This window comes from Mauremys mutica, chromosome 25 (assembly GCF_020497125.1).
Source record: "Mauremys mutica isolate MM-2020 ecotype Southern chromosome 25, ASM2049712v1, whole genome shotgun sequence".
NCBI lineage: Eukaryota > Metazoa > Chordata > Testudines > Geoemydidae > Mauremys > Mauremys mutica.
In genome coordinates this window covers 15,064,915-15,082,897 of record NC_059096.1, presented here as the reverse complement: position 1 = coordinate 15,082,897, position 17,983 = coordinate 15,064,915, and the positions used below count along the sequence as shown (strand labels likewise).

General features: G+C 45.5%; 1 protein-coding gene across 3 annotated transcripts in view; it reads right to left on the bottom strand.

The window, feature by feature from the left end:
* Positions 1-17,983, bottom strand: part of GPATCH8 (G-patch domain containing 8) — a 97,690-nt gene that overhangs the window by 25,563 nt on the left and 54,144 nt on the right. For all 3 annotated transcript variants that reach the window (XM_044999602.1, XM_044999603.1, XM_044999604.1), the window contains 2 exons: positions 11,862-11,929; positions 11,305-11,391 (listed from right to left, as the gene is read on the bottom strand). In XM_044999602.1, the coding sequence (XP_044855537.1) occupies positions 11,305-11,391; positions 11,862-11,929 (155 nt within the window). The remainder of the gene's footprint in view (positions 1-11,304; positions 11,392-11,861; positions 11,930-17,983) is intronic.

The following is a 17,983-nucleotide window of genomic DNA, read 5'->3' as shown; positions in this document are numbered from 1 at the left end:
AGCGGGAACAGTGGAAAGCGTACGGCAGATGGCTGATCCACGGCCTCAGGAAAATCCTCCAAGACCGAGCCTGGGAGAGGCCTTGGAACGAGGAGAATTTCTCTCTTTCCGTTCTCGCGAGAGCGAGGAGGGCTATGCGGGGAAAGACCCACTTCTGGAAAACAGAATAGATAAAGACCGGAGGAAACTACCACTTGTGAGACAGGAAGGATCTGCTGAGACGATCCGCCAGCTGAATCGCCTCGTACACAAGGCAGACTGCTCTCAGCTCTCGGACATTGATGTGTAAGGCCAGCTCTTGCGCTGACCGAAGGCCGTGAGTGCGAAACTACGCCAGGTGCGCACCCAGCCGAGAGATGGGGTGTCTGTCATGAGGGACCCCGAGGGGTGAATGAAACAGCATCCCTGGATACACCAGGGAGGACGCTGACTCCCGGTCGAGGGAGCCTAGGCTGCTCGGGGGGAATGAGACGACCACGAGTATGCCCCCTCTGCCCGGTGGCACACCCAGGCGAGCCACGATTGAAGTGAACGGAGGCGAAGCTTGGCATGTTTGGTTGCAAACGTGCAGACAGCCATGTGACTCAGGAAACCTAGGCAAGTGCGAGCCCAAGTTGGCGGGAAGGTCCGTAGACCTTGTACAATTGTTACCCTCGCCTGAAACCAAGGCTGAGGTAAGCAGGCTCTGGCGAGTCTGGAGTCCAGGACGGCCCCAATGAATTCCCTTCCCTGTGTGGGAATCAGAGTGGATTTTTCTATTGATCATCAGGCCTAGACACAGGAATAGGTCCGTGTCGATGCCCACATGAGTGGTAACTTGGGCCCGGTGGTTCTTCGAATGAGCCACTCGTCTGGATACGGAGAACGTGTATCCGACGGTGGCGAAGAGAGGCGGCGACTACAGCCATGCACTTTGAATACCCCAGGGCTGTATAGAGGCCAACCTGGAGGGCCGTATACTGGGAATAACGATGGTAGGCTCCAACCGAGGGTACCTTCTGTGAGGAAGAGAAATGGTGACGTGCAAACACGCGCCCTTCATATCGAGGGCGGCGTACCAGTCTTCGGGATCCCAGGATGGGATGACGGTCGCCCTGGGTACCATGCGGAACTCATCTGCATCGTGACTTGTTGAGTTCCCGCAGGCCTAGGATAGGTCTGAGACCTCCCTTCGCCTAGGGGATTAGGTTTCGCCCTTAGGTACCTCCTGTATAGCTCCGATGAAGAGGAGCGTCCGCACCTCTTGTCAGAGGAATCGCTCGTGAGAGGGGACCTTAGGAGGGGCGAGGATGGGTAGGCTTTTGTCCCATTGGTGGTCAGAAGGACCCTAATTTCAGCTCCTTTGGGGTCCGGATTGATGGCCACGACCGTGTAAGCCACGGCCGCTGGCCAAGTCCTGACTTTGTCAAGGCGCAGGGTAAGAGCGGAGGCTGGGGACGGAAACGTTGGCGCTGAATCACCGGCGTGAGCATGCCGAGAGAGAGAGAGAGCAAAGTGACCCTGCTGCCCTTTAGGTTCTGCAGCCTAGGGCCAGTGTTTTCAGAGAACAGGCCTGTGCCATTGAAGGGCAAGTCCTGTATAGCGTGCCGCAGCTGCGAGGGAAGGCTCGACAACTGGAGCCATGAAACGCGCCGCGTGGCAACACCCGAGGCCAGAGTCATGGCAGCGGAGTCAGCTGCGTCCAACAAGGCCTGGAGGGAAGCTCTCTCCGGCTCCGTCCTTTGCTGCAGGAGGGCATCGAACTCTTGACGGGAGTTCCGAAGAACCGACTCTGTAAATTTGCCCACCGCCACCCACTGTGGCGGTTAAGCAGGGCTTGCTGGTTCGCTACACGAAGTTGCAGGGCCCCCTCCGGGTACATCTTACGGCCCAGTAAGACCACACACCCAGCCTCTTTGGATTTAGGGGCTGGTCGCATTTCGATTAGAGGAGGGCCGGAGGGGTATGTTCCTGCCCCCGCCTCATCTGGGGAGGAGGAAGAAGAAAGGCCAGGGACAAGCGGGTCCTGTGTGGGCTCGAGCTCCTGGACGACCTCCTGATCCGGTGGGATCTGGGAGCCCGGTGCCAAACCGGGGGTTGCTCTGTACCGGTCGGACGGGGACGACTAATTGTCACCTCTGGCACCCAGAGCTCCGAGGGAATGGAGCGAGATGGGATCACCGGTACACCTCTGGCGTGGGGTAGTACACCCAAGGCGTCCAGAATGACCACTGATAGGTCACCTGGAAGACTCTGGAGGGCACATCGGAAACCAGAGTGCTACGCATATGAAGTGTCCGCACGGGACGACACTGATGCGTGGCTGGATGGCCCTGGAGGAGCTGAAAAGCTCTTGGTAGAGTCTCCGTCTGTAATTGACGTCGCTCGATGCGGCACTGGGGATCGGTACCGGTAGACAGACCGGTACCGAGAACGGGACCTGCCACCGAAGCTGTGCCGGGCGGTCGACCGAGGGTGCAAGGCTCGATGATCAGGAGTGGCTATGGGCGTCCCGGTGCCTGGGGCGGTGCCGGGAGCTGGATCGGTGCTGCGTGTCCCGGACCAGCGAACGGGATGCTGACCGGTGCCGCGAGTACTACTGGTACCAACATGGAGAACGGTGCCGAGACTGTAAGCGGCGTCGAGACCTAGATCGGTGACGGGACCAAGAACATCTGCGGGACCACGAACCTGAACGGTGCCGCTCTGCGGTGCCGACGTAGGGTGGTCTGATCAAGTCAGGTTTGCCCATCGACTATGTAACCCGCACCGGCAGTGCCGGGGGTTGAGGTAGCGCAGATGCTGTCGTTGCAATCAGCTCCCTCACCGTGGACACTGTCTCCGGCGTGGAGGGAATAGTGAGCTCGACCATAGCTCGCACCACGGATGCAGCTTCATAGCGAGTTCGACCACGGTCCGTACCGGGGAGTGTTCCAGCACCAGACTCGACGGCTTTTGCCTAGCCGGAGTTAATGGTGCGGGCATTGTCGGTGCCGCGGCAGACATTGGTGCCGGGCGATCCGACTGCGCATAGCACTCGGCTGCGGAGCAGGCGGCTGGGACGCAGCTTCAGAGCGAGCTCGACCACGGTTGGTACCGGGGAGCTTTCCGGCACCGGACTCGACGGCTCTTGCCTGGCCGGAGTTAATGGTGCGGTTCTTGTCGGTGCCGCGGCAGACATCGGTGCCGGGCGATCCCACTGAACATATCGCTCGGCTGCGGAGCAGGCGTCTCGGACGCAGCTTCCGGGTGAGCTCGACCACGGTGCGTACCGGGGAGCTTTCCGGCACCGGACTCGACGGCTCTTGCCTGGCCAGAGTTAATGGTGCGGATACTGTCGGTGCCGCGGCAGAGATCGGTGCCGGGTGATCCGACGGAGCATACCGCTCAGCTGCGGAGCAGGCGGCTCGGACGCAGCTTCAGAGCGAGCTCGACCACGGTCCGTACCGGGGAGCTTTCCAGCACCGGACTCGACGGCTCTTGCCTGGCCGGAGTTAATGGTGCGGATATTGTCGGTGCCGCGGCGGACACCTGTGCCGGACGATCCGACTGAGCATAGCGCTCAGCTGCAGAGGCGGCGGCTCTGACGCAGCAAGGATATTGTGCCTCTTCATCCTCCAGGAGAGGGATCCATGCGGAGGGTACGTCGGAGCCAGCGACGGTGGTGCCAGGAGGCCTTGGCGGCACCGGCGGTCCGGTGCCGAGGGAGGGCGCCTTGAAAACTAACTAGCGCTCGGCGCCGAGAGCAGAGGAGCAAGAGCTGCCTCCCTCAGGAGCTGTTTAAAACGGAAGCCCCGCTCCCCTTTGTTCACGGATTAAAGGCCTCACAAATGCGGCACTTATCTGTGAGGTAAGATCCCTCGAGGCACTTAGGAGAAGATCTCTTGTCGGCAGCGGCTTGTGGCCGGCCGAGCATTAGAAAACCCTGTGGACCGGGCATCGGACCCGGCACCGGGTGAGGGGAAGGGGATAAACCCCGAACCCCTGTAAAATAAATACAGTATACTATTCTACAAACAAACAGCGTTAACTACAACTATAAACAGAACGAGAGAAACTACGAGTAGCTAGGGAAGTGGAGGTCAGCTAAGCTGCGCTCCACTGTTCCAACGGCCGTCACGGGCGGAAAGAAGGAACTGAGGAGCGGACGGGCCGGCTGGGGTATATATCCTGCGCTATAGCGGCGCCACTCCAGGGGGCGCCCAGCCGGCCTGCCGGAGTTGCTAGGGTAAAAATCTTCCGAAGAGCCATGCACGCACGGCGCGCACACCTAACTGGAATGCATAGGAGCAATCACTCGAAGAAGAACCTATCATTTAAATCAGCTTCAGTATCAAATGACTGGAGGATAGCTAATGTGCTGCCAATTTTTAAAAATGGCTCCAGAGGTGACCCTGGCAACTACAGGCCAGTAAGCCTCACTTCAGAACTGGGCAAATTGATTGAAGCTATCATAAAGAACAAAATTGTCAGACACACAGATGAACATAATTTGTTGGGAAATAGTCAACATGGCTTTTATAAAGGGAAATCATGCCTCACCAATCTACTAGAATTCTTTGAGGAGGTGAACAAGCATGCGGACAAAGGAGATCCAGAGGATAGAGATTTTCAGAAAGCCTTTGGCAAGATCCGTCACCAAAGGCTCATAAGCAGTTGTGAGATAAGAGGGAAGGTTCTCTCATGGATCGGTCGCTGGTTAAAAGATAGGAAACAAAGGGTAGGAATAAATGGTCAGTTTTCAGAATGGAGAGAGGTAAATAGTGGTGTCCCCCAGAGGTCTGTACTGGGCCCAGTCCTATTTAACATATTCATAAACTATCTGGAAAAAGGGGTAAACAGTGAGGTGGCAAAATTTATAGATGATACAAAACTACTCAAGATAGTTAAGTCCCAGGCAGACTGTGAAGAGCTACAAAAGGATCTCACAAAACTGGGTGACTGGGCAACAAAATGGCAAATGAAATTTAAAGTTGATAAATGCAAAGTAATGCACTTTGGAAAACAATCCTAACTATACATATACAATGATGGGGTCTAAATTAGCTGTTACCACTCAAAGATCTTGGAGTCATTGTGGATAGTTCTCTGAAATCATCCACTCAATGTGCAGCGGCAGTCAAAAAAGCAAACAGAATTTTGGGAATCATCAAGAAAAGGATAGATAATAAGACAGAAAATATCATATTGCCTCTATATAAACCCACACCTTGAATACTGCGTGCAGATGTGGTCGCCCCATCTCAAAAAAGATCTATTGGAACTGGAAAAGGTTCAGAAAAGGGCAACAAAAATGATTAGGGGTATGGAACGGCTGCTGTACGAAGAGAGATTAATAAGACTGGGACTTTTCAGCTTGGAAAAAAGGCGACTAAGGGGGGATATGATAGAGGTCTATAAAATCATGAGTGGTATTTTCATAACTATAAAGGGAAGGGTAACAGCCCTCCTGTGTTCAATACTATAAAATCCCTCCTGGCCAGAGACACCAAAATCCTTTTACCTGTAAAGGGTTAAGAAGCTCAGGTAACCTGGCTGACACCTGACCCAAAGTGCCAATAAGGGGACAAGATACTTTCAAATCTTGGTGGGGTGGGGGAGGCTTTTGTTTGTGCTCTTTGTTTTGGGGGTTGTTAGCTCTTGGGACTAAGAGGGACCAGACATCAATCCAGGCTCTCCAAATCTTTCTGAACCAGTCTCTCATATTTCAAACTTGTAAGTAACAGCCAGGCAGGGCGTGTTAGTTTTATCTTTGTTTTCTCAACTTGTAAATGTTCCTTTTGCTAAAGGGTTTACCTCTGTTTGCTGTAACTTTGAACCTAAGGCTAGAGGGGGTTCCTCTGGGCTCTCTGAATCCGATTACCCTGTAGAGTTATTTTCTATCCTGATTTTACAGAGATGATTTTTACCTCTCTTTCTTTAATTAAAAGCCTTCTTTTTAAGAACCCAATTGATTTTTCCTTGTTTTAAGATCCAAGGAGGTTGGATCTGGACTCACCAGGAACTGGTTGGGGGGGAAAGGAGGAGGAATGGTTAATTTTTCCTTGTTTTAAGATCCAAGGGTTTGGATCGGTGTTCACCAGGAACTGGGTGGAGAAGTCTCTCAAGGCTACTCAGGGAAGGGTTATAGTACTTGGGAGAAAAATATTCTGGGGGGGAGGTAGACAGAGTTTCCCAAATAACTCATAAATAATCTGGGTGGTGGCAGCAAAACCAGATCTAAGCTGGTAGTTAAGCTTAGAGGTTCTCATGCAGGTCCCCACATCTGTACCCTAGAGTTCAGAGTGGGAAAGGAACCTCAACACGTATAGAGAAAATAAATAAGGAAGAGTTATTTACTCCTTCTCAAAATACAAGAACAAGGGGCCACCAAATGAAATTAATAGGTAGTAGGTTTAAAACAAACAAAAGGAAGTATTTCTTCACACAATACAGAGTCAACCTCTGGAACTCCTTGCCAGAGGGTATTGTGAAGACCAATACTATAACAGGGTTCAAAAGGGAGCTCGATAGATTCATGGAAGATAGGCCCATCAATGGCTATTAGCCAGGATGGGCAGGAATGGTGTCCTTTGCCTTTGTTTGCCAGAAGCTGGGATTGGGCGACAGGGCATGGATCACTTGATGATAACTTGTCTGTTCAGAGGACAGGATACTATGCTTGGTAGACCTTTGGTCTGACCCTCTATGGCTGCTCTTATGTTCTTAAACAAGACTGATTGGAAACTTTTGTACTAACATATACTGATGAATAAATTTCCCTCGTGTTACAGGATAAAGCATGCAATGGCAACAATATTATATCTGGTATATTCCTGGTAACTGCTAAACTCTGGATTAAAACAAACCATAAGCACTCTGAAGAGTGAAAGTCCATTGTAGCACCTTGGAAATGGCACCTGCAAAAAGCTGATCAGCATAAAATGAAATTCAGTTCAATTTTCTGTATTGCAGAAGCAACACTTAGTACCATAGAGATTATATATGGAGATATGCCTATCTCATAGAACTGGAAGGGACCCTGAAAGGTCATTGAGTCCAGCCTTCACTAGCAGGATCAAGTACTGATTTTGCCCCAGATCCCTAAGTGGCCCCCTCAAGGATTGAACTCACAACCCTGGGTTTAGCAGGCCAATGCTCAAACCACTGAGCTATCCCTCCCCCGCAAATTAGGGTTTGCTAGCATTTCCAAAAATGAAACCCTATTTTTAACTGTTTAAAAATAATGCATCTGTGTTGCATTCAAAGTAGTATAACAATCTGTTGGGGAGCAGTATCCTAGACTGTTAATTAGTTTTACTTTAATCATGTTCTGAATGATAACTAATGTATACGTTCACTTTTGTTAATTATTATATAGTGAAGGTCTTATGTCTTAAACTAACACTGGCGCAGGAGAGACTGGTACTCCAACTGACACTGGATTTCACAAAGGACTCCTGGTAACAATCCACTTTTCAGCAATATAGACCAGCTAAGAGATCAGAAGTATCGGTTTTAATTAGAAACAGTGGGCCAAATTCACCACTGGAACGAGCAGGCACAGCTCCACTGAAGTTACTGCCGACGCACCTGCAATGCATGTGGCCTTCTAGGGATTACACAGTTCAAAACATCATGTACAATTTATGCTGGGTTCGGTCCATGGTGAGCAGTGGTCACCAACCTTTCCCAGTTGTTCCATTATTTTATCCTCACAAAATCTGTAAGAAATATTAAGATTATTATACCTAAGAATACTATATGCATAAGTGTATCCAGGCAAGAAAATGACCTATGATTGAGGGCTGCAACCCAGTAAAATTCAAATGAAGGCTTATCCTCATTTGATATTTATTTATGAACTTGAACCAGGAACCCTGCATCACAAAAACTGTAGCTTCACTTACTGAGCGGACACACTCTCCATTAGCTGTAAGAACCAGAAAGCCAGATATTCTTTATATCAAGTACAGGTCGGTGGATAGATTCTTGCATTCCTTCAATCCTGAGCTACACACATCATCCACAATGTGTTTATGCACACACATTGTGTTTTACTTATCCAGCTTATACATAAAAATTTTGGGTGACCATTTTGAGATACATAAGGCCAGATTTTTCAGAGTTCTTAGCATTTTTACACCACTTTATATGCTCAAAGCACAGCTTTCAGCTTGAAAGGATTATTTTTGTTAAAATTTTAACTTCAAGGTTGAGAAGGGGTTTCTAAACAAAGCCTACATTCTGAACTAAAGTCAGTCTAATGCAGTGCTGAAATTATGCATTTATTTATGTGAGACAAGAACCCTTGTTTCCTCAGAGTTCATCTGCACCAGCTGCTTGCTGCTCCTCTGAAGTCAGAATTGAGGTTAGAAACTTAAACTTTCTACCACAAACCAGTTGTGATGTCACTAAAACAAGCTTATGACTCTTTAACAGGGAATAAATACCTGGGGCAGATGAGCTCTGAATCCTCATGCTAATATTCTTAAAGAACAGAAAATACAGGAAATAGAAAAACCACCAGTGTACATGCAAAAATGCTTCTAAATACACTGGCTAGGATTTTCTCCAAGAGGAATTAGTTGTTTTTTTAATGTCTTGACTCCTCATGTGTGAATTATGTTTTTTAAACTGCTAAAGGTGAGCATTATATAGGTTGACATATTACTATAATGCAAGATTGAGTTAAAATATTAGAGCACACTGGAAAAAATCCTCACTAAGATCTTATTGTTACAAGGGTTTACAATTTTTTTTAAGGGATTTTGAACATTTAGATAAAAATCTATTCTAAGTCATAGCTTCAATATGAAGAATGTGTCTATCATCTAAGGACATTGATATGAAAAAACTAAGGGTTTGAGTCTAGAGCTGGTCAATATGAAGACGCTAGAAAAGGAAAGCAAAACAACATGAGGTTTGGAGAACAATGGCATTTAAAAGTTCTGCTTCTGAAACCATGAGCACACTTCCTCCCCTGAATCAATGTTTAAAAAAGGTTAAAAAACATCCTGTGGCCAAACAATATAACTTCAAATAGTCCTGTTCAGAATCTACACCAGGGAAGGAAATTAAACAGTTTCTTGCTTCACTTTTGGTTGGAGAGCTATCTGAAATTCCTTTGAGACCCCGTGAATGGCTAATAATAATGTGGCCACAGTTGACAATTACATAATTGTTTGCTCTAAAGCAGTGAAACAATTGTGCTCAAGGAGACTTCCATAGATTAATACAGAAATGCAAAAGCCTAGTGATAAAGCATGATGATAAAACAAATGTGTTGGGAGAAACTTGTCAGTGCTCTCAATAACAGTTTCTTAAAGATCATGCTCTGAATGCTGGCAAAAAGATAGATTTAAAAAACAGTTACAAAGGCAATACACATTCAATTGTAAAAGCATTTGAAAAGGTAATAGGAAAAACTAAGAACTCTGCTATAAAACAGCAATGCAGAATAAAACATCATTACACAATTCACAGAAGAGAAGAAGGGCTTCCTGCCCACCAATATGTAATGAAGATATAAATTTATAGCCTTCAGCTGTTGTTGCCTGCAGATCCTTGGCAGCACAGCTTGGGGTATATTGTAGGGAAACCACCAACAAGGAAAACAAATTCCAGCTTTTAGTCACACATTGCTTTCAAACAGCTAATATCAGAACTAAACCCCCACTCCTCCTGCAGTGTGTGAATGGTTTGTCGGACAGTATGCCACATCAAAATGAAAGACTGGGACAATTTTAATATATTAAAGTAGAAATGTGCCAAAGGGACGTAAGGAAATGTACTGTTTACTATAACCTGCAAATGGCCATTTAAAAACATACTATCCTTTTAAATATGACAAAAGACCTGTTTAACTGTACTTCAGTTCAGAACTAAGGGGTGATTAAAAAATAATTAGCATGCTGTTTATTTTCCTAATGATCAAATATAATAGAAGTTCATGCAACAGGCAAGTTAAGGTCTTAATAAAGAACAACAAAGCAAGAGGGAGCATACAGCTATTAACTGTTGAATAAACTGCTTTCAGTGCCACCTGCCTCCCCAATGAAGTGGTAAGTATTTTATAACTGATATGGCTTTGTTTTATTTTAATGCAGTTGGACCTCTGTCCACCACTCCCAAAAACAGGGGCTCTCAAACTGGGGGTCAGTACCCCTAAGGGGATCGCAAGGTTATTACATGGGGGGGTCGCAAACTGTCAACCTCCACCGCAAGCCCCACTTTGCCTCCAGCATTTATAATGGTGTTAAATACATAAAGTGTTTTTAATTTATGGGGGTGGAGTCACACTCAGAGTTGCTATGTGAAAGGGTCACCAGTAAAAAAGTTTGAGAGCCACTGCCCAAAAGCATCAAACTTTAGGTAAAATGGATGCCTTAAATCTAGTATCTGCTACTTTTCTTCATCCTTATCACCTCTGATGTCCCAGGACAGCTGAATGAGCAAGTTTCCCCAAGATTTAATGTGCTTCACAGGAAATGGCTGGTAAGCAGAAGAAGGGATATGGAACAGTGCAATACCCTGGAGGCAACACACTCTCCATTGGCCTCAAAACAGGAAAGCCAGTTGTTGGTCCTGAACTCAGATACACTGCAATGGAGCATGTTCAGTGCTAGTAAGGTGGTCCACTATTATTATTAAAAAACCCACAGTAGCACATTGGTTTGCTAAACGCAGGCTTTTGCGGACGATATAACAGGAAAAATTCTTGCTTTAGAACTGACACTATAATACTGTATATTGGCAGCATATAAAAATTCTGCTAAGTAGATGCAGTCAATTTTTTCCTACACCAGAGCAGTGTTGCTGCCTCCTAATAAAGCCAACATTTATGCAACATTACAGTGAAATTCCATTTATTGAAGGAATCAGAGGCAATACAAAGAGGTCTACTCCATTTTCCAGTTGAGCAATGGTCATATGAACTCCACCTGTTGATTTTGCACTAATTAGCCCTCCGTGGGCAGGTTCAGCAGAAAGCCAAGGGCTATAAATAGGCCACAGAGACCTACACTTCCTTTTTACCACCCAGATCAGGGATGAGGCACAGTGGAAGGAGGCAGTGTTGTGGAAGCTTGCAGAGCTGTTGCCCATGCAGTAGCTGTTCTGTGAGTAAACAGGGGACCTTCAGTTGGCAATGCTGCATTCAGCAGCACAGCATTCATATTAAAGAAAAAGGCCAGCAGCAAAGCACAAGATTTTACACAACCAAGGGGTAACTAACTAGTGCCATCAGTGCTGGAGCTGAATGACCAGACTGCTCGGTCCTATCAGAACTAAGCATCTCCCATTCAGCCCATAGAAACTCAGCCATCAATGTGTTCATTTAAGTACCTTGTACTTCTGCCTCAGCTCTTCAGTGTCTTCTTTCTCCACCTCCAGTACACGCCTCCGTTCAGTGGCATCTTCGGCATAATCAAGCTTAGCAACAAGAACAGATGCAATTACTCCCGTAAATTCTTGGTGGTACCCAAATAGCCAAGAAAATGTCATTTATTAAACTGTTTGAAAACGGAATCTTTGTGAGTATTGTGCTTAACTTTCCTTGCTTTGTCATCCCATTGTCTACAAAACAGTTCATTAAGCCTTCCATGCTGCTGGTTCCCAGCAGGCACGTCCATTGCCAGTAATGGACCTAGCTTTATGGAAATCCAACTCACACAGCCAAGGAATTAAAGAAAAGACTCCAGGCCTCAAAAATCAGTTAAACATGGGTGACTAAAGGATATGTTTTGAGGAGAAAAGCTTTTCCTATAGTTCGGATTCAAGGCAAAGTTTTTCTGCAGCTTTGCTCCAAGTTCTTACTTTTACATCACTCTCCAATTGCATTTTTGGACCCAATGTAAATGAAGCAATGTGTTTTAGAATAAGATGGATCAGGATCAACTTACCTCCATTTCCATCCGGCCCATGCCCATGACATCATACTTGACGACGATAGGGATGGGATCTGTTCTACCTGTAACAGAAACACACAAACAAGGTGAGAGGCCAAGTCTGCTCCAACAGCTCACTTTACACATTAGGTTTGGGTGGTTAGAGATCTTGCCTTTGAGTGCAGAGACCAGAAAGCTACAGTGAACCAAACAAGCCATTCTCACAGCTTACATCCAAACCTGCTTCTCTCAAACCTGTTAAGGTTAAATGTACTCATTAGCTCTTTGGTGCTTATTACTGAGATTCTCAGAACATTAACCACAAGTACATTTTGCATAACTGGTTAATGTTCAACACTGCCAAGTCCTGGCACCAGGAGATTAAAAGGATCTTTCCTCATTACTCTCACACTATTAGATCATAACCCTGATCTTCTGACCCCTCAGTGGAAGTACCAAACATGTTTTATTGTATAACTCATTAGTTTCCCACCAAGTTTTGCATCTTATTAAATAAAAAAATTAACTGATGCCATGGTAGGCCAGAATTCTCTCATCAAAAAAAAATGAGCGCTAATTCCAGAACAGGTATTTAATCACAACTTGCTTCCTAATGTTCCCACTAAGAAATCCTCTATTACGTACTGTGTAACCTGTAAGCTGTGAAAAGGACTAGTAGCGAAGAAAATTGACTTTGAACTAATCAAACTATGCTGGAGATTTTTACATATCTTTAATCCACTCATAACCAGCCAAACAAAGCAAAATGGGGCAGACAAGCACTTTACTACCACAGCTTTTTTACATCACAACTTGCACTGTTTGTTGTGATGTAAGCCCACTGAAAAGTACTTACCTTATCCGGTGCATACCTTGAGTAAAAAAACAGAATGTTTATTCCCTCATTATTATTCTTGGGTCGGTGTAAACAATTGTTTTGTTATACACACATATACACATATTATACCTTTGGGCTAAAAGATCTAGTTTTAATCATGCCAAAATTAAGACACTATTTCAATCCACGTGCACAAAAAAGGCTTAGTTCTTAAAACCACATCAGAAAAGCCTCTGATTTACATCAAAAGTTTCTCTGTTCTCCAAGAGAAACTCTTTCTAGCTCCTTCAAAAAACTATTAATCCATGGACCTCCAACTCCACAGGGACATCAAGGAGATCCTATGGATTGTTAAAGACAGGTGTATTTTTAATAATTAAACTAGGAAATAAGTATGTCCACTTCAGACATGTATTTAGCTTTATATTTATAACTGCATTTTTATATTTTTGTACATATGCCCAGAGACCGTTTAGTTGGGCATGTTACAAGTCCAAAGATAAAAGATAAAAATTTACTAAGCCATCTCAGCCAACCCAAAACAGCTTTTAGCTATTTCGCTTTCATGTAGGTATTTAACAGTAAAATTTTCACCCAGATTACGCCCAATGGTATAATAAGTAAGCAGTGACTGCAATCTTTAGCAAAAGGACCAAATTAAAGACAGGTTATAAAAATGACTTCCTAGGTGCAATATCACTTTCATAACGTCTCAGCCAGGGATTTACTGGTAAAAGGTAGACCCAATAGAATGATTGAGAACAAGTGCAAAAAGAATTTATTTGGTTTTGTTTACCAGTTTTTGTTTTGTTTCTGCAAGAATCATGATCTTTCTATGCAAGCTCATTACCTTGGTAAACCCCTGTATACAAACAATGAGTCAGTACTTTTGCCTTCTAAGGCAGTCAAAGTTTTTAAAATTCATAAATTGCAGTAGCAAGTGCTAGTGCCCGTCATGTTGGGGAAAATCAAGTTTGGACAGTATTAGAATTTTATGTTTAAACTGATTTTTGGCAGTTCTAACAAACAGAAACATCCCTTCTTAGCAATACCCTTTAATGAACAAGGATCAGACAAGTGTGCATAAAGAAAGGAAAGGAAATGAAAGACCAAGCAGAAGGATGAAGGCTACAACAGAGAAAGTAAGCCTAACATATTGGTGCACTGATGACAAAAGGAGTAATTCAGTCTGAAAATAAAAAATTACCACTGCTAAGTTTACCATCACCACAACAAGTCCAGGATCAAAATGCTGTAAAAAAGAAACACCATTTGTTAGGCAGAAACCTTTAGGGGCAGAAAATAGGCCGTTTGAAGTAGGCAGACAGGATGGGTTAAAGGCTTCTTCCTCACCTCCTCCAACCCCACTGCCACACTTCGTCCTGTGGAGTGGGGGAGATAGGAGGTGGTCAGTTTTGAGCAGCTACTGTTTGTTTTCACAACCGCTCTCGCTTATGATTTAGCAGGTGTTGGAAGATGTTTAGTTCCTGGTGATGAATCAGTTTTAAAAAGATGCTGCATTTTTTCAAATTCAAAGATGTAGATTTTAAAAATCAAGATCTTAAGATAATAAAAAATATTTTAAAGGGCATGAAGTCAACAAGGCATTCCATAAACTTATGGCGTGTTCATACAAGACAAGGGAAATGTTACTTTTTAACTACTCAAAGTGCCGCCTTTGTTTTAAATATAACCATTATTATTTCATTAGGAGCGAGAGCTGGCTGACCCTGGCAGCTGGCCAAGCAGGCACCAGGTTCTAACAGTTCAAGCACAAATTGCAATTACATTCAGCTGTGACAGCTTCTATCACCAAAATACTGAAGGCACGCCCAATGGTGTAGGGTGCATGCAACGTGCTGCCAGACAGAAGACCAGAATTTGGGTCCCCAGCTCTGAGCCCATAGGAACTAGGAGAGTCCAGTTTCATGCTAACAGGTTTCAGAGTGGTAGCCATGTTAGGACTTGACTACACTTGCGAGTCAGAGTGCATTAAAAGGAGCCCCGGGTGCACTAGCTCATTACCTGTCCACACTGGCAAGGCATGTAGAGCACTCTGACTCCACGGCTAGAGCGCTCCTGGTTCTCCACCTCGGCGAGTAGAATAACGTTTGATGCGCCCCCGCTGGAGCACCCCAGCGTCAGTGTGAACGAGGTGTTGCATTACTGCGCTCTGATCATCCTCCGGAAACATCCCATAATCCCCTTAAATCAAGTGGCCACTCTTGTTATTGTTTTGGATATGCCCTTTGAAAGCTCCCTTTGACAGCCAGCTGCTTATCTGCTCCAAGACAAAGCAGCCATTACTGTGGAATGCTGTGTGTGAGAGAGAGGCGTGGGGGGAGAGGGGAGGAGGAGGTGGTCTGCTCCTCTCTGAACTTACAAGACAGCATGTTGACATGCTCTCAGCCCCCCAAAAACCCACTCTCCTCCCCCACATACACAACACACCATCACACTCCCCCCATTTGAAAAGCACGTTGCTGCCACTTGCATGCTGGGATAGCTACAATGCACTGCTCTCTGTGGCCGTTGCAAGAGCTGCTAATGTGTGCTGGCTGCTGTCAGTGTGGACAGACTACAGCGCTTTCCCTACTGCGCTCTATGAAGGCTGGTTTAACTCCAAGTGCTCTACATCTGCAAGTGTAGTCATGCCCTTAGTCTGTATCATCAAAAACAATGAGGAGTCCTTGTGGCACCTTAGAGATTAACAAATTTATTTGATTTGTTAGTCTCTAAGGTACCACAAGGACTCCTTGTTTTTTTCAGTTTCATGCTAGTAAGCCACTTTGGCTGACTGCAGAGAAATGTAATGACTAGCTTAGGAACAAACACACATCTAACCCCACTGACTGCAATGTGAAGCCTAGTGGGGTAGGACAGAGGATAGCCAAAGGGAAAAGGTGAGGGATCTCTGACAACCAGTGCAAGAAAAATACACACATCATAGGTTAGCTCATGCCACAATGTGATCTTTAGCATTTCACAAGTAGCCACAGATTTGGGTTCTCTCAGATGTCAAGTGAATCTCCTTAGAGCCGTGTTTAGTTCCTACCCCTCTAAAGGGATTGTTGTTGAGTTCAAGGAAGGGCAGGAACTCAAATTGTTATATGGCTATATAAGATTGGCACCAACAACTAGTCCACTTCAGAAGGTGAATCACACAGATGACAATCTTATTTTTGCTCCAAACAAATCAGAGAAGTTGTACTCTCTCTAGAGCAAAGTCACAATCCCTTTTCTTTTCAGACAGTATTCACAGCAAGGATGATGTGACCAAAGCCACAAGGGGAGTGGGAAATTTTTGACCTAGTAGGAATGCCCTGGCATAGGTTTACTACAGACTCCCCAGTGGGGGAAGGAAAACGCAAAGAGCGTGTTTAAGAGTTATACTCTAGGAAGGTCAATCTCGGAGGGTATGGCTAGACTTGCAGATGTAGAGCGCTTCGAGTTAAACCAGCCTTCGGAGAGCGCAGTAGGGAAAGCGCTGTAGTCTGTTCACACTGACAGCGCACTGGCGTGGCCAAATTAGCAGCTCTTGCAATGGCCACAGAGAGCCGTGCATTGTGGTAGCTAGCCCAGCATGCAAGTGGCTGCAATGTGCTTTTCAAATGAGGGGGATGGGATGGAGTGTGTTGTGTGTATGTGGAGGGGGGGGGAAGAGAGGAGTTTTTTGGGGAGGCTGAGAGCATGTCAGCATGCTGTTTTGTAAATTCAGACAGCAACAGATCCCCCACCCGCCCCTCTCTCTCTCTCACACACACACACACAGCATTCCACAGTAATGGTTGCTTTGTCTCGGAGCAGATAAGCATGCTGGCTGTCAGAAACAGAGCATTCAAAGGGCATATTGGCATGCCTGCAGTGATTCCAAAACAATGACAGGAGTGGCCACTTGACTTGAGGGGATTATGGGACCTTTCCGGAGGCTGATCAGAGCACAGTAATGTAACACCTCGTGCACATTGACGCCCGGGCATTTCAGCCAATGCGCACCAGGTGTTAACCTCACCGAGGTGGAGTACCAGGAGCCGTGGAGTCAGAGCGCTCTACATGCCTTGCCACTGTGGACCGGTAGTGAGCTAGCGCGCCCGGGGCTCCTTTAATGCACTCTAACTTGCGAGTGTAGCCAAGCCCTGAAATTGAAGTAAATGCAAGACGTTTAATTATTTCTTTGTTTCAAGAATGCAAGTAGCATTTCAGAACTCGTTAGGTATACCAAATATTTATTCCCCCTCCCCCCAAAAAAGAGAGAACAGGACTTTTCACCGGATCTCTGAAAATTGTTCAGACTTTAAATCTGTACTGCAAGTTACATTCCTTACTGAGGCACTGCATCTGCTCAGTGACCTGCAAATGTATGAAAGATAATCCAACAAGCATGGGGGGAGGGGAGGAAATGGACTGAAGGAAAACACTTTGTGAAATCTCAATAGGTGACAGTTCCTCTGAATTCAGTTATTTTTAATCACACAAACATTTCTTAAAGGAGTGTGTGATAAAGTCACTGACAAACTATTTGATACTGTTTGCTAGCACAACTTTTGGTCTACACAAATTTTGGAAGGGATATTAAATCTCATGCTTCAGGGTTTAAGCCTCTCTCTAAACTAATAGAGACCAAGATGAGACCTATTGTTGGGAGATTACCCCCACATACGATATTGGAGGGTTCTTGAACCTTCCTCTGAAGCATCTGGTGCTGGCCACCGTCGGAGACAGGATACTCAACTAGATGACTTCGAGACGGCTCCAGCCTGGCAATTCCCATGTTCCTAATATTAATGCAGATTTATTTCTAACATATAAAAGAGAGGTATTGCAGCTACTGGATAACAATACCCCCCCCCCCTCAATACTTTTCTGACTGGTATTAACCTACTAGAAGTTCAGAAAAAAGAGATAATTCCCATTGGAACTAACTTGGATCCCACCAGGTCTTGTAAATAATTTTCTGGTAATATGCAATGTCTGATGCCTTCAATTAAAAAAAAATTAGGTTTAATATAAAAATCAGGATGTTCCAGCTAACAAACTTGAAAATATCAGGAAAGCTATTTGTGATCAGATTTTCATGCCGCTTACCCAAATATGTTCTCCTTACTATAAACCCTGTAATGCCTGGTATGAACACGTATCCAGCAAAAGGGTACTGGCCTGCTCCTGATCGCTATATGCCACTCTTCAGTAGACTTGATGTCTGTTAACCACTTGATACCAAAAGTCTGGGATTTTTTGCCACAAAGTGCATTAGTGCTTAGGTCTAATTCACAGAGAATAATTTTTAAAAATAGCCAAC